The sequence below is a fragment of the Cyprinodon variegatus genome, unplaced genomic scaffold (genome assembly GCF_000732505.1).
Source record: "Cyprinodon variegatus isolate N-32 unplaced genomic scaffold, C_variegatus-1.0 Scaffold807, whole genome shotgun sequence".
Taxonomy (NCBI): Eukaryota; Metazoa; Chordata; class Actinopteri; order Cyprinodontiformes; family Cyprinodontidae; genus Cyprinodon; species Cyprinodon variegatus.
Genome location: NW_015151260.1, coordinates 296,015 through 318,078, shown reverse-complemented (window position 1 = coordinate 318,078; position 22,064 = coordinate 296,015). Strand labels below are relative to the sequence as shown.

General features: G+C 43.4%; 2 protein-coding genes across 3 annotated transcripts in view; one reads left to right on the top strand and one right to left on the bottom strand.

Annotated features, from left to right (window-relative positions):
• LOC107098757 (ras and Rab interactor 3-like) overlaps positions 1 to 5,166 on the bottom strand; it is a 22,663-nt gene extending 17,497 nt beyond the window's left edge. Inside the window, exons 1-2 of one of the 2 annotated variants that reach the window (XM_015396592.1) lie at positions 5,100 to 5,166; positions 4,382 to 4,495 (exon numbers count right to left, since the gene is read on the bottom strand). In XM_015396592.1, the coding sequence (XP_015252078.1) occupies positions 4,382 to 4,413 (32 nt within the window). In that variant the 5' untranslated portion in view covers positions 4,414 to 4,495; positions 5,100 to 5,166. Of the gene's footprint in view, positions 1 to 4,381; positions 4,496 to 4,736; positions 4,871 to 5,099 lie in introns of those variants that run through there. The other variant, XM_015396591.1, reaches the window with a different exon arrangement.
• Positions 5,167 to 14,664: 9,498 nt separating this feature from the next.
• LOC107098752 (zinc finger CCCH domain-containing protein 13-like) overlaps positions 14,665 to 22,064 on the top strand; it is a 13,664-nt gene continuing 6,264 nt past the window's right edge. The window contains exons 1-2 of the mRNA XM_015396584.1: positions 14,665 to 18,106; positions 19,744 to 19,864. Coding sequence (XP_015252070.1) covers positions 14,830 to 18,106; positions 19,744 to 19,864 — 3,398 coding nt within the window. The 5' untranslated portion in view covers positions 14,665 to 14,829. The remainder of the gene's footprint in view (positions 18,107 to 19,743; positions 19,865 to 22,064) is intronic.

Sequence of the window (22,064 nt, the reverse complement as noted above, 5' to 3'; positions counted from 1 at the left end):
TGTGTTTATCTGACTGTGTTCATTATTATTCCTCAACTAAATGAAAAAAGTCAGAATTTATTATTATTTATTAATAAATTCTATTAATACCAGCAGGTGAAATGCAGCTCCAGACTAGCTTTGAATGTGGTGATGTCATCAGTACGCTTCTGTTCCAGTTGACCCAGATTTATTCTGCGTGCTCCCGTTCTCCCCGAGTCCAGACTTTCCTGGGTTCTAGTCAAAATCGGACTTGGCGAGAACATGAGTCCGTACTCATGTTCTATTGAATTGATCAATGGCCTCAGACAGGTATGGAGCATTGCAGGCTAACAAAGAGACAAAACAACCCCCATTCCAAAGGGGTTTTCTAAACAAAATCAAGGCTTTGTTGGGCTACCGTATAAAGCCTAGAACTCAACGCTCTTTCTGACATTTTAAATTGAAAAAGCTTCCTGGACGGAAGAGAAACGTCTTTAAACTTGGAAACAAAGTCCAGTGGATTGATTTTAACTCTTTTGGAATAATTGACCTGGATGACTGAGAATCTTCACCAGCATACCAGCTAGTTTAAGTCTACCAGTCTCTGGGATTGTAAATCTAATCCTCTACCTAACCCCACCGTTTCCCCCAGAAGCAAAGCGGAGGTCAGACGCTCTGCATGTGCATCGGTTCGAACAGCTACCAGCATTAAACAGGCAGATTGATGCACAGCTGAATATTATATTTATCTATGTTTGTTTGAGATTTCTAGATTTAATGAGCTATTTGATAAAGCTGATATTTTTGTTAACATTTTCGAACATTAGGGTCATAGACATATTGAGAACATACATAGACATTGATAGACGCGTCGTCAGGTGAGAAGTGTGTCGACAGAGCGGCCATCTTAGGTCAGACCAAGCTGCTGTCAGAGACAACCAGACTGTAGAGAAGTTTAGCCACTCTTATCGGGACAAAAAGCCTTTAGTTACACACATTATAAATTTACCATTCACTATGATTTGACAAAAAATACTTTGACAATAACAAAAAATTTAAATGAATAAAAAAATTAAATAATAACTTTACTAAATCAGAATACAAAGTTTCCTCTATAATTCGTATTACTAACTATAACAGTACAATCCTTAAAAAACAAATAATAATAATATAATGTATAAATATATACGGTATTAATATATTTTATTTTATATAAATATATAACATTTATATAATTTAATGTTATAATGTATTGATAAAAAATATTGTGTTTATCATATTTTTGTTTATCGTATCATATTAATTTTGAAATGCAAAATTCTGTTTAAATAGTTTTTAATCTGAATAAATATGTGTAATTTAACAGAAAAGTCATTTTAAAATGTGTTTTGTTCTTTTAAGGGGTGATGACATGTAAGAGATTATTGCAATATTATCTTTGACTCATCTTTCATGTGACTAAAATGAGATCAGATCATTCTGTCAGCTGTCTGAACTGTGGTCTGACCCAAGATGGCCGCCCTATAGGCACATCAAATGAAATTTCCATTTATAATTTTCTATATATGAACATATCTGAGCTAAATAACGCTAAATGTCAAACTAAGCCCTGCCCCTAACGGTAGATTGATTGATTGATTGATCTCACAGTGGACAAATTGACTCATTACTCATTACCATGGCACCGCTCACTTTGGTAGCTTTTTTAGCAGAGAGCTCTCCTCGCAAAGCATGATGGGATTTGCTGTCACAGCGGCCTGCTGTATCCATAGGCTGTCGCTACCCGACAGCGGCGACTAGTAACAAAGATGGCGCAGGCACCGCGCGGTGGAGGAGGAGTTAGGTGATCAACGGAGCAAAGAGCAGTGATCATCTGTCTAAATGGTCAGTTATCTATAGTTCACTATAAAGTTTACTATATAGTCACTGCTCTATATTTTGATGGAGGGATTTGATCAAATGTTCATGAGTTGCGTTGATGCAGGAGGCTAGCAGTGTCAGAATAAGCTCTGCTTTACTTGAGGAAAGGAAAGGGTTGAAATTACATGACAGAAGGAGGAGGGAGCCGCACCAAAGAGCCTGAAACCTGGACTAGCTTTCTGTGAGGACCTGGGTCTGGGTACCGGACATCAGGCAGCTGTGAGGGAACAACAGAGCTAGAACTAAAACCCAGAGTCCTCCTGTCATCCATTGCTGGAGTTGCTGACTTTGCAGCAGAGCTTTGTCCTGGATGGATCTTCCTGTTTTGTTATGCTGCAGTCACCCAATCACCAAGCTTCTACAGGAAAATAAATCAGTCAGACACAGGAAATCAGAGCAGGTCAATGTTGACATGAAAGCTGCTTCTAGCTGCCATGATGGAACCAAACATGAACATTACATCACCTGAATGATGTCATGTACTGGTTCTGCATTTCTAATTTCTGCTTTTTACTCTTTCCTGACATGTTGCTCAAGGTACAAGAATGTTGCCATGGTGATAGGAGTTGACAGGCTGATCATGGGACATTAGACAGATGGATTCACCGTCCGCATATATAGGATCCACAAGCGGCATTTTTGCTGGATGTTGACAAGTAGTTGAGTTTATTTCTCTTCGCAGGAACTGACCTTCGCACAACAATGGTTGTTTTATCTGTGTGTCTGTTTTCAATTCATTCTATTCAGTTTATTTCTATAGCGCCAATTCACATCATGTCATCTCAGGCCAGTTTCCAGTTCATCAGGTCATCCAGTCAGATTGATTCAAAGTTTTCTATCTAGGGAAAACCAGCTGATTGCATCGATTCATTGACTCTTCAGCAATCCCTCACACTAAGCATGCTTGTAGTGACAGTGGAGAGGAAAAACTCCCTTTGAACAGGAAGAAACCTCCAGCAGAACCAGGCTCAGCGTGAGCGGCCATCTGCTGAGGCCGACTGGGGTTCAAGGAGACAGAAGCAGAAGTTAAAAAGTGTAAATAAAGTAACGGGTACGTTTATATCCAATAATACGCTCATTAAACTTGAATCAGTAGATTTACAGATTAAACCAGGGAATGGAAACAATCTAGGAAACCAGTTAGAAAACAAGAAATGGTTCAGCATTAATTATATTGTTGAAGTTTTTGCAGAACATGGATAACTCTCATATATCTAGTTGAAAAATATCCATATTTCCCATAAAGAAAGAATTCATTCATGTCTTATTTGGATAAAACCTTTAGTAATTCCTGCTTATTGCTGAATTCTTGTGAGAAGTTAACTCTGACATCATGCAAAATTCAGAAATTTCACAAGACTCTGCAGAAGCAGAGATTACTCAGACTGTGAAACGCAGTCTGCTCTGCAGCTTGAAGGGACGTTTACCTGAACCTCAGGAACCAACCTGGAAGAAGCTCTAAGAACCTCTTCAGGTTTTTCTTTAACTTTGCTCTCATATTTCTTCCATAGCTCTGGAGGCTCGCCAGGACCACCACCATCCTGAACCGCCAGCTGATCTTCAGGACAACCTCAGAGGTCTCTCCTCAGTCTGTCCTGGTTACTGATGACCAAAAGCTTTATTGAATCTTAGATGGAAACACATGGAGCTGAACATGTGTATTCCTGGTTTCCTCCTGATTCTGACCTCTGAACCTTTTTTGTCCTCGACTCACTTCAACTTTCCCTGAAAGGATGATTTACAGCCGCCTGTAGCAGGAAAGTCCTCAGTCTGTCTAGATTAGATTAGATTAGATTAGATGAGCTTTATTGATCTCACAGCGGAGAAATTCACTCATCACATATTGGCATAGAAGTTACAAGAGGTGCAAACAAGGTGCATTAAGAATAAGCAATATATATACAGTATATCAAGGTATATACAGTATATCAAGATAAATAAGGATTAAGGTGCAAGTGTACATGTATCGCACACAATGAAAAACAAAATAGAATAAGAAAAAAAAAAAAAAAAGAAATGAAAATATGTACAGTCCGGGTGGCTTATATACAGGTGGATTTACTTTTACGTTTAAGTGTAGAAGTTAAGGAACAACGGTGAGGTAGTGGTATGACTATTCTATTCACATAAACAATGTCTGACATTTTCTCATCAGAGTCGAGAGGAATAAACCATCAGCAGAGGAGCAGGGAGCTGGCTTTGGAGGTTCAGCAACCAGAACCAGATCCAGCAGAAGCTTCCTGTTGACCAACTTTCAACAGAGAAGAAGAAAAATGAATCTGATTGAGGTGAAGAAGAAAGACGCTTTTCTGGAAAACCTTCAGCTGACCTCCATGGATCCAGAGGTTCTGATCTGGTCTAAGAGACCAAGAAGCTTCAAACCCTCCCAGCAGCCAGTGACCCATATTTGAACAGTGAGTCATCACATCTGTGCCCCCCCACCCCATCCAAGTGTTTGGTTCTACCAAAACTTCTCCCCACTCTGAACCACTAAACTCACCCAGAGTCCTGAGAAGTCGTGCTGGCCTCCATCACGCCTCCTCCGTCCAACGGTTCTCCTGCTCCATGGAAAACTCTGCCTCCTGGGGTTTCTTCTCCTGCTGATCGAGCAGCACTGAAACAGGGAAAAAAGTAGAAGGCGGCAGGAAAATGTGAGTGTGTGTCAGCGCCCCCCCTCCCTGACTCTCTGCTCCACTTCCTGAGCTCTGTGAGGAAGGAAGAGGCCGAGCTCTTTGGTCAGACTTCCTCCGTCTGTCTCTGTCTTTCTTTCTTTCTCTCTGCAGCGTTTCCTTCTCTGGGTCTCTGTCCAAAACTTCACTTCCTTTTACAGAATCATCAGAATGATCTTCCTGTACCTTTAAATCATAAAGCCTTCTGCTGAAACTCAGCCCCTCTAACATGCTCCTTCCCCTCCTCCCCTTTGCTTTTAAAGTTTTCCAGATGCCTCCTTCCAGACTGAGGAATGTCCTCCACGCCTGCTGCAGGGCGGACGCTCAGCTTGCCTCACAGCTCGACGTGTCTTCAACGCAGAACAAATGAGGAAGACCCTAACATGGCTGATGACCCAGAGGACGAGGCCCCTCCAAACCACAGAAACACGCCTCTCCCTCCAAACCAAATATGCTTCCCATTAATAATTCCTAGTATGAAGAACACTAAAGTGCTGCTATAGTGAAGACTTTAGGAGGAATTTGCATGCACTCCCCCTTCATACACACCAAAGAGCAGCCCAATGAGGTGTCTGCAGCTGCTTCCTGTGTGAACACCACTTGTTATGCTGTGCATGCTCTGCCGGTGGACCCCCAGCGGTCCTGCTCAATCAAACATGACAACCAGGTGTGAAGTGACCTGATATGATGCTGAGCTGGCAGCCAGTCACCACCAGAGGGAGCCAGAGAATGGAGTCTGTCCACTTTGACCTCAGCTCTCTCTGTGCCATGATCTCTGGCTGGTTGACCTGATCTGACCTTACATGCAGCCTTCCTGTTCGCCTGAAGATGATCCACCTGCTTCTGTCTCTCCTAGAGCTTTACTGGGACAGCATGGTGGCCTGGTGGTGTCGGCATAGAGCTGGGAATCCAGAGGTCCTGATTTCAAGCCCCACTCCCACAGCCTGCCACTCTGAGTCACTTAGCCGGCCCCTTAACCCCTCACTGCTCCCCGGGCGCGGCACAATGGCAGCCCACTGCTCCCCAAGGAGATGAGTTAAATGCAGAGAGGGAATTTCTCCAGTGTGAGATCAATAAAGTTCAATTATCAATGACTGGATAGACATGGTGCCTGCCTCACACAAGGCCGGACCTAGAAGAGGGGGCAGGCATGGCATGGCCCCCACCATTTTCTCCCCTCTAATACAGATGATGGCAGCAGTAATACTCCCAAGTGACATATTCTAAACATTTACATTTTTCATATATTAACAATTACTTGACAAGAAAAGCACTTTGGTTATTTATGCGCATTAATATACTAACATGAAAGATGATAAGTACAGAATGAATGCTGTTTGCAGAGCTAGATCTTGTGTTTTATGGGGTAAAGAGAAAATTCTCTGCATTCATCTAAGATTCCTCAGTGAAATCATAGATAAATAACTATTTTAATAAAAACGTATGAAATAATTGATTCATATAGATATATTAGTACTTGTAAATGTAACATTTATGCAGAATGATTATTGATAAAAGTAGGTAAGTAATGACATTGGAAAAGATGTTCGCTCCAGAACTCTAACTTGAAAGAATTTGATCCACTAAACCAGAGGTCACGGATTAGCAGACCGCGGTCCGGATCCACCTGATTTAAAACATTTATAAATTACCGCATGTTGTCCGACGACAGAGTCTAATTTCTCTTGATCCACTTCTCCTGTTAATACGGTAAAGCCCTCCATAGCGTCCGGCTCCAGGCTTCACGTGATCAAAATGAGCCAATGAGCTGTCAGTCTGGGTTGCTGCTGCTGCTACTTTCAGACACAGCAGGCAAACCTGGGGCAAGCCGGGCGATTGGAAAGAAGGAGAAGATGATGAGAAAAAGAGGAGAGAAAGTGTGGACTGCTGGAAGAACTGCAGTGAACTGGAAAAAAAAGTGAAATGGTGCTCAAAGATGACCCTGCACATTTAGAGGATGTTTGGCTCAACCTGCTGCTGTGAAGCAGGATTCTCCACCATGAACAGAATCAACAATAAATCTGGATCCAGGCTCAGAATGAGCTCCTTGATATGTGCTTTAGAATGGCTTAGTCTCCATTCAAACCCAGGTTTAAAGCCTTGCAGGGCAGCATAAAGCCCACTGCTAACATTAAGACAGAAAAAAGAAAGAAAAATAACAAACGGTCAATTCAGGTGTTTTATAAAACATGGGAATCAGAAAATGTCTATAAACCAAACTGAACGATTTTTGTTTCTCTACTATAAAAAACACTTTAGATTTTAAATTAGAAAAAAATATTATTTTTTTATATTTTTTATTTCAAAAGTCAATGCATAAAATGGATGCATAAACACCTCATGTTATTTCAGTGTTAAATTCTGTTTAAAGTGACAGATTATGATTAAAAATGTCTCCAGATCTTTCCTGGTTAAAGATTTTCTTTATTCAGGTTTTTAATTGGTTACTCCTGCACTATACCTTTTATCTAGAAAGCACAGATGTTTAAATATGTGCATCAATTTGTAGCAAAGGCTGTAGGAAAGCAGAGTTTGTCTTTATTTAGAAAATATGAATGTTGTGCTCATTAATTTTGTATAGTTAGTATAGTTAAATCCCTGTCCTCTAAAATGTTTTTAATATAAAAAGATATGTTTTAAAGGAATAAAGAAAAGAACAAAAGGAGGGGAGGTCTAATGTGCATAAGGATTAAAGACCAGGACCAAAACGGCAGCAGCACCAGAAAATACAAACAAAAGATCCAACGTTGGTATGATGATGATTAAAGAGAAACTCAGATCTGATTTAAATCAGGCAGAAACTCTTTTTTTATGAGCCAATTCAACTTGAGTGAGAGCTGCAAACTGGAAGGACTTATAGCCATGATCAGAGGGAACCTGAGGGACAGGGGCGTCCCTGGAGAGGCTCCTGGACCACTGATCAGGCCTGATACTCCATGAGACCCAGACCCAGCAGAACAACAGGAAAATGCATATTCATTTAATCTCAGTAGTCTGAATCGTGATATAATGGATGTTTATCTCCTCCTCGTAGAGGAGGCGGCCTCAGAATGATCTGCTCTGAACTCAGCCAGTCGTCTTTGTTTCCGCAGAAACGGCTCGGTGATTCATCTGTTTACCAGGAACATCTGAGGGATTGGATGGTCTTTAGGAGTTCTTTATGGATGATGATGAGGGAGGGATTAAGACCAGGGGAGCAGATGTCTGTTAACAGCTTGCAATGGGAAAAAGTCTGACTATGATGAGTTCATGGCAAAGATTGGAATAAAGGAGCAGTAGCCAGGGCTGGATAAGAGCCGCAGTGGGACATCAGGTTAGCGCTGCTCCTAATGCTCAGCCACTTTTATTCAGATTAATCTGAACTACCTGATAAAATGTTCAGCTGTGGTCGTTCATCCATCTTTATTGTTAAACCACTGAACCAGTGGAGACGCTAAGCTATGATTACTGTGACAGAATCCAACATGGCCGCCAGTCCCAAAACTGGATTAACATCCTCCTCGAGCCCCGCAATCAGCAATGTTTTCTTCAGGTGGTTTGTTAACATTGGAACATTGTTATTAAGATGTTCCACATTTCCTGTAAAATAAACAATAAACAGATTCTAATGGGAAAGTGTAACAAAAAAATTCAAATGATCGAGTTGGATAAGCCGGCGTTCTATCAGACCAGCATACTCATAGTCAATACACGTTTATCACTTTAGTTTTGTACGAAGCATCCACTTTAAACTACCTCAAAGAGCGTGTACAAAAAAACTATTTAATTACTTACTTTTTGGTGTTTTTTTGAAGTGTATGGGGATCTGACCTTAAATTGTTTTTGTTTTTTTTTGTACATGACTAAAGGGATACACACCTGTCGAGTCCTCCAGTCAGTTCAAACTAGTCCTGATCCAGGCTCTTGAAACCTGAATTCCTTTATTTAAGCACTAGCAGCTTTATTTTTGAAGGGAGGTGACAGGAAGTGGGACTGAGAGGCGGTTTTATGCTGGCAGGTACACAGCAAAGGTCAACAGACCAGGGCTTCACTGTGTGGAAGAGTAAAACCTCATTGCATCCATTGGGGGTGGGGGGCGCTATGATCCAGAAACATGGATATTTTTTGGGAAGTAAATGTTCTGATCGAAGTTTCCAGCCGCATTATCTGTTACCTCATTAGCAGCAGCGGTCGCCTCTGAAATCACTGCAGGTAAACGAAGCTTTCTCCAATCCAGACAAAGGCTCAGAGTAAACCTCAGGGTTTTTCCTCAGACAGATGCATGACTTTTTCTGTGTTTATCTCCAACAGACAGACTAACGCAGTCAACCCAGAGCCGAGCTGCATGGTAAAAAGAAGAGTGAGTCAGGCTCCATCCTGTCAATCACACCCAGCATCCACTGGCCCAGTTTTAGCAGGCTGGCCGATGTAGGCAGCCTCAGTCGGCTGAATGCAGGGAAACATTGAGCTGTTAGAAACTGTATATTAATGCTTTATTAATATACAGTAATGTTTTCACCCTCCCAGTGCCTCATTGGAGCTGAGGACTTGATGCTTTGTGGGTTACCATGGTGACAGATGCATATAGAATAAACTATCTTTTTAAAGTTTTAAGCCACCAAATCCACACACAACATTTTCTGTAAAACAAAGACAAAGATGTTTTTTTATTCTCCTGGATTTTCAAACAAAGCCGTAAATGTTCCTCAGGGTCAGAGGTGAGTTTCTGGCTTCTGCCTCGGGTCTCTGTCCGTTTAAAGATGGAAGAAACTGAGCTGATCAATGCTTCGCCTGCAGTTCCCTACTCAGGAGCAGCAAAATCAAAGAAGCAGGCAGGCAGGCATCCATCCATCCATCCATCCATCCATCCATCCATCCATCCATCCATCCATCCATCCATCCATCCATCCTTCATCCATCCATCCATCCATGNCATCCATCCATCCATCCATCCATCCATCCATCCATCCATCCATCCATCCATCCATCCATCCATCCATCCATCCATCACCAGTCTTTCAGAGAAGCTAAGCTAACCTACAGATTTAAATGCCTACAGGAATCTTTAGTTTTTCAGGGGATTCGATCATTTTCATAATTGACTGCATCAATATTGATCTTTTCTTCTATCTTACTCAGGATTTTTTTTTTTTATTAATACTTAGCAGTTCCTGATCACAACTCAAATAAACTCAAGGTGTTTTTAAACAATGTATAAATAATAACTACAATATAACTGATAATGATCATCCTCTTGTCGTTGGTGATTAGAGGGTTGTACACTCTAATTAAAGTTGTCCCCTGCATCGATGTCTAAGGGACCGGCAGGCTGCTGCTGCACTGAGGGAGCCTTCTGTGGCTTCTCTGTGGTTTTTAGAGGAAACCCAGTGTTGCTATAGATGTCTGTGACCAATCATAGTCCCTCATGGTAGATGCCTCCACTCTGTGTGAAAAAAAGACTTTATAGCAGTTCAGGTGAAACCGTCTGTGCACGGACCACTCAGATAAACACGGCAAAAAAAGAACCAAATGATGCTGCAGCTGCTGATGATGATCATGGTGCCTTTAAACTGGGCTGCACAACATGTGAGAATCCTTTGTTGGTCTTTCTTTCTGTAGTTCTCTGTGCTGCCGCCTCCACACCGATACGTGTTGCCTTAACGCTGAGGTGAAGAGTGGGAGGCAGAGGGCAAACTGAGAGGCCTACAAGAGGGATGGAGAGCCGCAGAAGAAAAGAGTGTGTGGGAGACTGAGGCAGAGCTTCACATAGAGATAGATAGATAGATAGATAGATAGATAGATAGATAGATAGATAGATAGATATGCTTAGATAGATAGATATGCATAGAAAGATATGCATAGATAGATACATAATACAGATTGAGATGGATATAGGCTATTTTGTGGCTCCAAAGTCTTTAGAGGCTCCACAGCTACAAGCAATGCAAATAGGAGGCAGATATAAGAAGAGAAAAAGGAAGAAAGGAGAGATGGAGGGAGGCTGAAGTGAGGTAAATAGAAACTGGAAGGGAGAGCAGGAGGAGGAGGAGGAGGGTTTGCGTCGGTGTGTTGGTTGGCAGAGAGAGCTTGTCAAAAAAAAAAAACCCTCTGACAGAAGGCATGATTCACAGCAGAGCCAGAGAGAAGCAGAGAGGGAGGGAGACAAGTGACAGAACAACAAACGGCAGGGAGAGGTAGAGAAGGAAGAGATGCAGGAGAGACCCGAGCAGAAAGGATGCTGATGATGAGAGCGCATCGCCAGGATGGAGCTACAAGCACTACTGCTCCGGATTCACCCAGTTATTCCCCGACTGCGACCATGTTGATAAGGTTCTGACTGTCGTCCATCCTGTGGTTCTGTGTGTGTGTGTGTGTGTGTTGGGGTGGGGGTGGGGGGTAGAGCAGGTGGAGGCAGCAGTGACAGAGCGGAGCAGAGGACGGAGAGGGTCTCCTCTATCAATAGGCTCCTTTGACACAGATGCACTGGTTTCCATCACTGCTGCATGTCAATGAGGCGCTGGTGACTTTATCCTACAGTTAAACTGATATTTATTGATGTAATCAACATTCCAGATGTTTCTCATTTTCAGTTTTCTTCTCATTAGCTATTAGCTGCTGTAACTTCTCACCGCTGAGGGAATCGTTGTTCTGAGGCGTCTGTCTCCAGAGGGATGGTGGATTGAAGGGGAAACATGTTTGGTCAGGGTGTGTTATAAAGCTTTCTTTGGTTTTATTCATCTAAATCAAATTCTTTCAGCTTAACCATTTATTTAAATGTTAGAATCTAAACATCTTTCATTGTGCGACTGGTCGGTGACGGTTCCTCTAAGATACAACTTCCTTAAAGTTCCCCACAGGAATTACTGCGCGTCTAAATTTAGCTCTGCGTTTGGCTCATCCATGGGAGGAAATGCAGGCTGAGATTCCAGCTTTTCTTTCCTTACCTGCAGGAGCAATGAGATGTGGGACATGCTGGGATAAGCCAAGGATGAATATGTGATGCTAAAAGGGTTTAGAGTGGAAATTAGACTGTTGTAGTTTATCCTTAAAATCACCCATAGGATACAGTTCCTATCTTTCTAGGTAAATAAACCATAAACACCTGTTCTCCAAATAACCAGAGGTTCCAGAAAATCAGAAATCTGTCAGGGAGAGTCTGATGCTTTGCACCAGTCCTGGTGTCACAATCCAACATGGCTCCCAGGAAGTGGCGGGATAAAGTTTTTGGTTGATTTTGTTCGCATTAAATCCTTTGAACTTATGGCTCTGATGAACCTCTGAGCAAAATATGAGAGGAAAGATGATGCTGGTCCATATCAGGTCATTATTGGAGTTCAACATGGCTGCCAACCATTACACTGAATGACATCATATTAAACATGATGTTCCACAACTGGAAGCGACCAACATGCTGTACAGAGTTAAAATGAAGGAAGCAAATGTCATTTGCATTGCAAACAGGTTTCATTTCGACTTCTTCACTGAAACTGAATTGAAAACATGTTTTCTTCCAGCCAGAGGCGTCCAAAGTATTCATGTTTATTCCTCCAGTATAAATCCTGCTGTTCAAAAACACTTTTATAGAAGTTAGAGGATCAACTTCAGCTTTTAGCTCCAGTAGAAGTTTTAAAGTACCATTTTTAAATTTACTTAAAGTATAAAAGTGAAAGTAATACAGAAAATAAACTGTTACTAAAAATAAACTGTTAAGGCAGAGACAAACGTTTGAATCTTTATAGACAAAAAGGCAAAATGATTTAATTTTACACACAAAAATGAATTGTTGTTTTATCAGATATACAGAGTCGAGGCTGAATCTACTTCTCATCCACTTCTACTCAGCTTTTTTAATTTAATAAATTACACTTTGACAGATATATTTCTGCCATTTTGTATAAACAAGTTTAAACAAAAAGAAATTCCGTTTAAAACAGCTCTAGAAAATGTCACTTTTTAAAGTGCAGCCTTGAAAACAGTAATAGATACATAAAAAAATAGTAATATAAACATATGACTCTATATTTACTGTTCTAAAATTTTTTTATATAAATAAAATAACTCATTTTACAGCACATTTATCAGGTTGATGGCGGTGGGGAAGAAGCTGTTGCAGAACCTGCTGGTCCTGCATTGAATGCTGTCAAGCCTCTTCCCAGAGGGCTGCAGGGAGAACAGTCCATGGTGGGGGGGTGAGGGGTCATTGATGATGTCACTGGCTCGGGACACGCAGCGGTGGGATGAAATGTCTTTAATGGAGGGAAGAGGAGCCCCCATGATCCTCTCTGCTGTTCTCACCACTCTCCTCACCTTCTTCCAGTCTGAGGCGCTGCAGCCTCCACACCACACAGTGAGACAGCTGGTCAGAACGCTCTCTATGGTGCTTCTGGAGAAGGTGGGGGGGGGCTCTCCTCATCCTCCGCAGGAAGTCCAAGCGCTTCTGGGCCCTTTTGACCAGTGAGGTGGTGTTTCTAGTCCAGGTGAGGGTGTCTGTGATGAATTTGGTGCTGCTGACCACCTCTACAGCTGAGCTGTTGATGAGCAGTGGAGCGTGGTTAGGACGGTTCTTCCTGAATTCCACCATGATCTCCTCCATCTTCTCCACCTTCAGGCTGTTATCTCTGCACCACCAGCTCTTCCACCTCCTCTCTGTAGTCCAGGTCGTTGTCGTCTCTGATGAGGCCCACCACCGTGGTGTCGTCTGCAAACTTCACCATGTGATTGGTGGTGAAACTGGGGACGCAGTCATGTGTCATCAGGGTGAACAACAGGGGGCTTCAGGACGCAGCCCTGAGGGGAGGGGCTTAGACTGATGACATCAGAGGTGTTCTGTCCGACCCGGACTGACTGAGGTCTGTTGGTGAGGAAGTCTAGCAGCCAATAGCAGAGGGATGTATTGAAGCCCAGCTGTTCCAGTTTGCCCATCAGATGCTGTGGGATGATGGTGTTGAAAGCTGAACTGAAGTCCAGGAACAGCATCTGCACGTGGGTGTTCTTCTCCTCCAGGTGTGTCAGGCTCAGGTGGAGAGCAGCAGAGATGGCGTCCTCAGTGGAACGGTTCCGTCGGTAGGCGAACTAGAGCGGGAAAAAACCAACAATGATTAATATCCTATGCATTTATTATAGGGAAGAAAAATAGTCTTGATATTTTGGAGAAAATCTGAGCTTCCTTTGGTTAAATTGTGGCTGGAGGAACTGGTTAGGCTTTCTCATTTGGAGAGAATAAGGTTCTCATTAGCAAATAACTTGAATCGATATGATAGAACTTGGCAACTCCTTCGGCTAAATATTGATAACTCGATTTCAAGGGAATTTGATTTGATTCTCGGTGTGATAAGATGTGGGAAAGGGGAGGTTTATTTATGTCACTTTTATTTTTGCTTTGTCTTTGTTTTATGTTCACATCAAAAAGAGGATTTTTTTTATTTTTGTAGTTTAATTTTTCATATCTGATTCCTCAATAAAACTTTGATATAAAAATTAATTGTTGTTATTAGGCTGCATCGTTTATCCTGTGTACCATTATTAAATGCAGTAGCTATAATCTGGTTAAAGCAGTTTTTTGTAAGGACAACGGTTCACAGGAAACATCAGAAACATTACTTTCCTGTCATTACTGTCAAACATTACTTTTCTGTTTAAAAGCTGCTGGTTTTTAAGATGGTTTCCATCGTCTTAATGTTCTTTGTTTTTCTGCAGGAGCCATTAATCATCAGACCTCAGGAGAATGAACCGTGCAGGTCCGGCTGGATCCCACCATCCGTCCGATTTGCTGTTTTCTGTTGATTTGTGTCAAATGGACAAACGCTCTGCTGGAAGGACATTTAATTGGCTCTAAACAGAACAAAAAACACAATGCTGCCATGATGTGAGGAGAGTGGGAGGGAAGATGAGCTTCCAAAGTGAAAATGGCTGCTTCTGTTTTTTGTTTTTGTGCTTTTTGGATCTAATTGGAAAAGGATTCCTCAGTTTGAACTTCATGGTGTCTATGATGCTTTTCTGACATGGAGTCTTCGACAGAAGGACGTTTTGTTGAACTTTCAAGCTTCAATGGGAAGAATCTTCTGACCCCTCCAGAAAACAGATGGGACATTGTTAAGTTGTGAACTGGAGAAGAACAAGGATTTTTAAACAGTGACTTTGGTTGATGTCTCATACGGTCTTCCTGAAGAACGCTGCTGCACTTCTCGCACAGTCTGCTGTAGTTTGAAAAGCATTTTTACCCAAATTCAGACCAGAAAAAGACCTCACAATTCGCTCTTCAAGCTGTAGACGTGCCTCCCACCAACCCCCCCCACCAAACATGGGCAAGCCTCTCAGCCGTCCGGGGTGTTTCAGGAAGAGCTCCTGCTGCCTGGAGAAACACGGCCTAGGGGATGGGGGAGTGGGAGGCCGGGATTTGGGGCTCGAGGGGGGTTATGGGGATGGTTACGTGCCTCAGAGATCCATTTATGACACCATGTGCATAAACCAGCAGATTGACAACCATCACCACCACTCTGGGGGGTCGGTGAGGCGGGATGGAGGTGGAGACGGGAGCTTTAGCTACTCCATGAGTGGCTCTCTAAGAGTGAGCAGGTCAGACATGTTTGATCCTCAGCCACACTGTTTGACTCCAAATCCGTCCTTTGTCCGGCGCCTGGATGAGAGAGCCATCTATGACTCCCTGAAGCTGGGAGCAGAGGACATAGATGGCTGTCACCCTCAGGGCCATTTCAACCGATCCGTTTCTCCCTCCGTGTCCTCATTCTCTGCACCAGGAGTGTCCTCTTCATCAAAGAAACACCACAATCACCACCATCACCATGGAGACAGCACAAAAAGCAGAGAGAGCCGTCATTCCTGGAAAGCAATGTCATCTCCAAAGCCCTTGGAGTGTGTGGAGATACCTACGCCAGAGATGATGGACAGAGGAGGAGGAGGCTATCTGAATCCAGGCCACTACCCTGCTGCAGGCCAGTCCTCCTCTCTCACCTCCCCACTCATCTCTCCCTTCTCTGGCTCCCCTCTGTCAACAGGATACCACACTCCCGTATTTTTCTCTCCAGCCAAACCTCGTCCCAGTCAGAGCCAGAGCCTACGCTGCTCCCCTCCCCAAGTGATCCAGCCAAGACATTATTCCCAAACCCAGAGCCTGAGGCTGTCCCCCCCACATGAGCTCAGAAGGTCCCCCTACAGGGCCCCCCTGGTCCAACTGTCTGCTCATGACCTGGAGCAGGACCTCAGGGAGCGAGGAAGTGGATGGGGCCGCGGTGAACGTGACAGGGATTGGGAAAGGGAGCGGGAACGGGAGATGGAGCGGGGATGGGCCCAGCGAGAGTGGGAGAGGGAGAGAGAGAGGGGAAGGCTTGAAAGGGAGAGAGCCAGAGAAAGGGAGAGAAGGGAGACATCCACTTTCGGGACCTTTGGATATGGCCGACCTGTTCCTCTGCGCTCGGACCGGGACTCTGTGTTTATAGAGTCTGACCATGGCTTGGACACGACTCCTCTGCTGCTGCCCCAGCCCTCACCCTCACCCTCCCCCTCCCCCAGTGGGGCTCCCAGAATGGGTACGGGAGCAGTAGGCAGGAACCGAGCTGGGTCAAAGGTCGGCCCTGAAGGTGTCGGTGGAGGGATGTTTTCTAGGTGCGACAGCGGGAGTGTTAGTTTGATGTTGGTGGACTGTAAGTCTGGGTGCGGGCCCAGATTAGTCAGTGAAGTCATAACTGGAAACATTTCTGAAGCAGAATTGAGGTCAGTTAACCAGGAGCACAATCAAACAGAAAGCTGGAACAAATTTGACAATGGATCCAGGTCTAGTGTAAAGAACAAACCTGAAAAGAGGATGGGCTCCCAAGTGAAAACACGCCCTGGGGGTCGGGATCTGGAGGGAAAAGTGCAGTCAGGGATGGAGCATAAAGCGGAACACAAAGGAGTAACAAAGTGTGTCGAGAAAACTGCTGGAGATAGAGCTAGACAAGAACGTCTACCTGAACCCAAGAAAACAAGTGTCAATGAGAAGAATGTTGATCCTATTGACAAAGTTCAGTTTGAAACTACAGTCGTTCATGAAAGCCAGCTGGAGCTTCAGCCAGCAGCTAAGATTCACTCCCAACCAGAGGAAAATAGGGTTGGAATAGAGGATGAACCTAAACTAACATCGAATGTTGTTTTAACATCTGAGTCCAGAGTAGAGGCTAAACCTGACCCTAAGATTGCTCCTGTTTCCAAGTCAGGGGAAAAGCCAGAGGCGGCGATCAGTGACAGAGGAGTGAAAGAGAGTGAGAGTGACAGCCAGGCTGAAACTAAAGGGGAGCCTCAGCCAGGCTCCATGGCAGGAGATACACCTGAAACTGTCCCTGTAGACCAGGAAGGGAAAAAGCTTGAAGACACCGACACACCAAAATCAAGTCATGCTCTGAAAAGCTCCAGATCCAAGTCCAAATCATCCAAGTCCTGCTCCAGGTCTCGACCAGGCACAGCCACAGGGATGCGCCCAGGAGTGCTGAGCCCCAGAGAAAGCAAAAGGCTAGGAGACTTTGACTCAACTGCACCACCTGAGGGTACTGAGTTCACCTGGCCTCGCAGAGTCATGGTCCGAAAGAGGACTGTCCGTCAGGGAGGGGCACTACACAATCTCCCTATCCTCCCTCCACTTCCTTCTGTGCTGTCAGCACTGGAGAAGAGGCATCCACACCTGCGCCACGGTTCAGAGAACCCCTTATCGAATCTGATGAATCCCATTGTAGGACGATGCTCACTGAGGGAGCCGGCTCACCCGGAGCCAGGACAGGGCAGCGGTTTGGTAGGCCGAGCCTCCCTTAGGGAGCAGAACTTGGAGCACTGGAGGGTCTGCAGAGAGCAAGAGGAGCCCAGGAGATCCAGAAGTCGTGACAAACGAGTGGAGCAGAATAAGGAGAAGGCAGAGAAAGAGGAAAAGAAAGAAAAGGAAGAGAAGAAAGAAGAACCACTGAAAAATGAGAAGGAAGCTCCATTGGACATCAAACAAGACAAGGTGGAGATGAATGTGGAGGAAAAAAATCTGCAAAATAATTTGAAAAACAAGGAAAAGGAAAAAGAAGTGGATCTAGAAATAGTGTCTGAAAAATTGGATGATATAGGAATACAAATTAAAGTTGGTTCAAAAGAACTACAGGAGCAAGAAAATGAGGCAGAAAGCAAACTAAACATAGAAGGTGAGGCAGATGGAAGATACAGAACGAATCCTGCAGTGGAAGGAGGTGTGGAGGGTTGGGACGATGTTCTTGACATGGTCAACACTCTTTGGGATGACAGCTGGGAGAAACGTGAAGCAGGTGGAGAAGATGCAGATTCCCCTCTAGGCTCCCTGCAGTGTTGGCCTCTCCTCCGGCCTCCCATCGGCTTTGGGGGCTCTCACCCTCCCTCCTCAGCAGCCTCTGAGCTCAGTCTCACAGAGCTGGAGAGGAGGGCCCGGGAGCTGGACTCTGACCTCGAACACCTGGATCTATCAGAGCCTCACAAAGATTTATACCAGACACCGGTGGAACCAGGGAGGGAACGAGCCGACATGTACCAAACACATCCTGGGCCCCAAAGAGACAAGACCCCCCTTCACACAGGTATTCCAGGTGTAATCTACTTCATGTCTTTTGTTTAGACTTCCTTTCCTCCTTGTTTAATCCATTCTGATTTTGGTTCAGTGCATTTCAGTACGTTGTCATCTTACCTACTTCTCAGGACAAACAGGTCCAACTAATATCTAAGGATTTAGACAACACAAAATACATAAATTATAATTTACTACAATCCAAATTTAGTCATGTATCAGTATTTGATTAAAAAGTGATCTATGTAGAGATATGTGGAGTCTTTAACTATCCAACTCCTCCTCCCGAGCAAGCATGCAGTGGGATTGGATCAGAATGTCTGCATATTCATGCAAACAAGTTTTGGCGAAGGGGTGGCCTAGTGGTTAGGGCATCGTGCTTGGGTCCCAAAGGTTCTGAGTTCAAGCCCACTCTCACAGCCTGACATGTGAATGAAAATAGACATTTGACTGGACTGAAAGCATGTTGACAGGGTAAACTAGAGATGAAGACTCCAAAGAACATCATCTGATGGAGGTTTCTTCCTGTTAAAAGGGAGTTTTTTCCCTCCACTGTCGCTACAAGCATGCTTAGTGTGAGGGATTGCTAAAGAGTCAATGAGTCGATGCAATCGGCTGGTTTTCCTTAGATAGAAAACTTTGAATCAATCTGACTGAATGATCTGGTGAACTGGAAAGTGACCTGAGATGACATGATGTGAATTGGCGCTATAGAAATAAACTGAATTGAACTGAATTATACTTCCATGGCCACATTATCACCTTAGCATCTCTCATATATGAAAACATAAGTGTGGCTTGTTTGTCTATATTTCCAGTTTTTATGGTGTCCCATGTCAAATCAGCCCAGAGTGCAGGGAGATATCCACCGTCTTCAGGAGCAACAGCTTAGTTTATGTTCAAAGGTTATTAAAAAAAAGATCAGACAGGAAAGAGTTGTGAAGAAAAACTCAGTTGTTCACCTTGAATGCCACGTTTCAGCATGAGATCCAGAGTATGATGACAGGGGCGAGTAGATCTGCAAATGTTGTGAACAATTGGATACCAGTTAACTTTAAGGACGAAATTAACACTTTCAGAGCCAACATGGAGGCTCAAATGATGATTAGTAGGGGATGATCATAACCTTAATCAGCATTTGTTCATATAAAAGGTCAAAGTATTGGTTTGAACTTCAACAGTAAGACCTGTTGGATGATGCAGTTTTAGTGATTTTAAGTTTAAATGAGGAGATTATGGATTAGGTATTTAAAAGCAAAAAGAACAGTTCCGGAGAACAAGCAGGAGTCTGGAGCCAGATCAGGCAAACAGATCAGAACAGGAAGGCTCAGAGGTCCAGGAGACCAAAGCCAGGCAACCCCATCATTAATTTGGTCTCACTCTGACATCTTTTATATACTTATTTAAGCACCATTTCATAGCGCATGGGTCTCCCAATGGCAGCAGGTCATCCTGTACTCTCATTGGCCCCACTCTCACTGGAATACCAGCCCACCCAGGATCATGTCCACCGGCCTGTCCTTCTCTGAGAATAGCTGTGAAGCAATGCATTGTTTTTTTCAGTGAATGTTAAAACAACCTTTTTCTAAAGCTTGGATGTATTGGATGCTGTGGTTACTAAGCCGTCCAATGTGTTCAATATCTTTTCAGGAGTTAGCAGCAGATCCCAGGTCAGTTTGGAGCTAAATGTGATGGCTTCCACCCCGACTGACACTGACAGGACAACGAGTGACTGGTCTAAATCTGCCAGCACTCCCACAGTGGGACCGAGGTAATTTCGGAATCAAAACTTTTTTTAATTCTTAATCCCTATTATCTTTCAGAAAGTGATAAGTTGTTTTCACATTACATTGTTTTATTCACCATAGTAAAGCAGGACAATTTTATATCAATCAATACTTTAGTGAGCTTCGTTTGCTGTTAATTTTTCTGATAAATATCAGTATTTGCTGCTTCAAACCCAGGGCTGCCTTTAAAAAGAGGTTTTAAATCTAAGTTGCACTTTTCTGGTTAAAGGTAAAGATAAATTAAGGTTAAATAAAATACAGCACATTTCTAAAGAGTGATGACTTACATGTTAAGGTTGTTCTATAGCGGCTAAGCAATAGGGGAATGGTCCGAACATGGAGCCCTGAGGCACACCACATGTTATATGCTGATTCTACAGTTTCTAGATTTGGTTAAAGGAAAAAATTCTGTCTTTTTCTGTAAAATCTATGTCTCTAAGACTGTTTTTAAAAAACTTAATCTGAAAGAATTTTAGTCTTTTTCAAATGGATTAAAGGGAACAACTACGAGTCTTAATTCCTCCAGTAAACTGAAAGTTTGTGCTTGTGGTTTGCCAGGTACGCTAATGCTAACCAAACCAAAGCAAACAGTTTACGTATTTGGAGAAGAAAGTGTCTAACTTTGCGTTCTCTCTGATGTTTAACAGATGCTCAGCCTCACGTCACTTCTTAATGTTTTTATTTTGACTTGAATCTGAAAGATGGAGCCCTGAGAGAAAGAAGAAGCTAATTCTTCGCTCTTTCACAGACATATTAGCATCTGGCATCACCTGAACTCCGGCTCCTATTGGATGCTTCATGGATATATTAATTCCACAATTAAAAAGTCTGATGAAAAACTTGTAGCTATGACCTCTAAAGGTATTTTGGAGGATTTTCTCATTTTTGGGACGTGTGAGAGCGTGCACTAGCCCATTTTTCCTTGTGCACGCTCAGTTTAGAAGTTGGTGTTCTCATCCAAGCTTACTGTGTCTGACTGTCCTCTCTAACCCCTAAATCCCTCTATCACTATAGAGCGGGGACTATATACAGTAGTGAACTTTATAGTGAACTCAGTTAACTGACCATTCAGACAGATAATCACTGCTTTTTGCTCCGTTGGTCACGTAACTCATTGTGCCATCCTTGTTATTAGTCGCAGCTGTCGGGTAGCAACAGCGGGCCGCTTTGACAGCCAATCCCATAATGGTTTGCGAGGACAGTGCTCCGTGCAAAGCATTCTGGGATATATCTGCCTCTTCTGAGGCCTTTCTTTTCTTCTCATACACTGAGACACTTTTTGTCTTCCGACCTTCCGCCATTTTCAAAGAATGGCGGTGAGAAAGGTGAGCTTCAATGACTGTCTGCCTGGTTGCCTGAAAGAAACAGCTCGCTAACGGGACAAGGACGTAGGACGACCTTACGTAAACACATCACCAGAATGATTGACAGTTAGGAGGACCACTGATTGAGATGATCCACCTGGAAATAAAAGGTTGTCCTCTACACCTTTAATAAACGATAACATCGAGCAGTAGGACAGTAGAGTGTGAGAACCGTTTCCAGGTCTCCGGTACTGCTGCAGATTATTCAGGGTCTATAGTTGAAGTGGAGTCAGAGACTCCTGCGTAGGATGCAGTTTTAGTTTTAGGAGATCTCGCCCTCCATATTAATGCCTGACTGAAAATGTTTTGTTTTTGGGCAGGCACTTTCATCCTAACGGCTATACGGCTGTATATGGCTATACCAGTGCCTACAGCTACCATGCTCTACTTACAGACGTCTGTAAAACTCTGAGCATAAATGTGAAACATTTTCAAACACCTCTTTAGATGTGGATGTTTGATGACTCAGTGAGTCGATTAAAATGGAAATGGAAAATCAAATAAATTGTGCTTTTATTTTACAGAGCTGTTATCATAGATGAGCTCACTATAATGGAACAACAAGATGAGTGTCTCTGCCCTTTAATAGAACCGGAACATTTAGAATCTACCGGCAGCTCAGTCTGGCTCCATTCTGCCGGCAATAAAACCACCGATTCATGGTTGGTTAAAATATTATTGGCTGATTTCAGCACAACTGAGGACCGTTAGTTACATAAGATTTGGTCAGATTAGTAATTCCATCCATCCATCCATCCATCCATCCATCCATCCATCCATCCATCCATCCATCCATCCATCCATCCATCCATCCATCCAT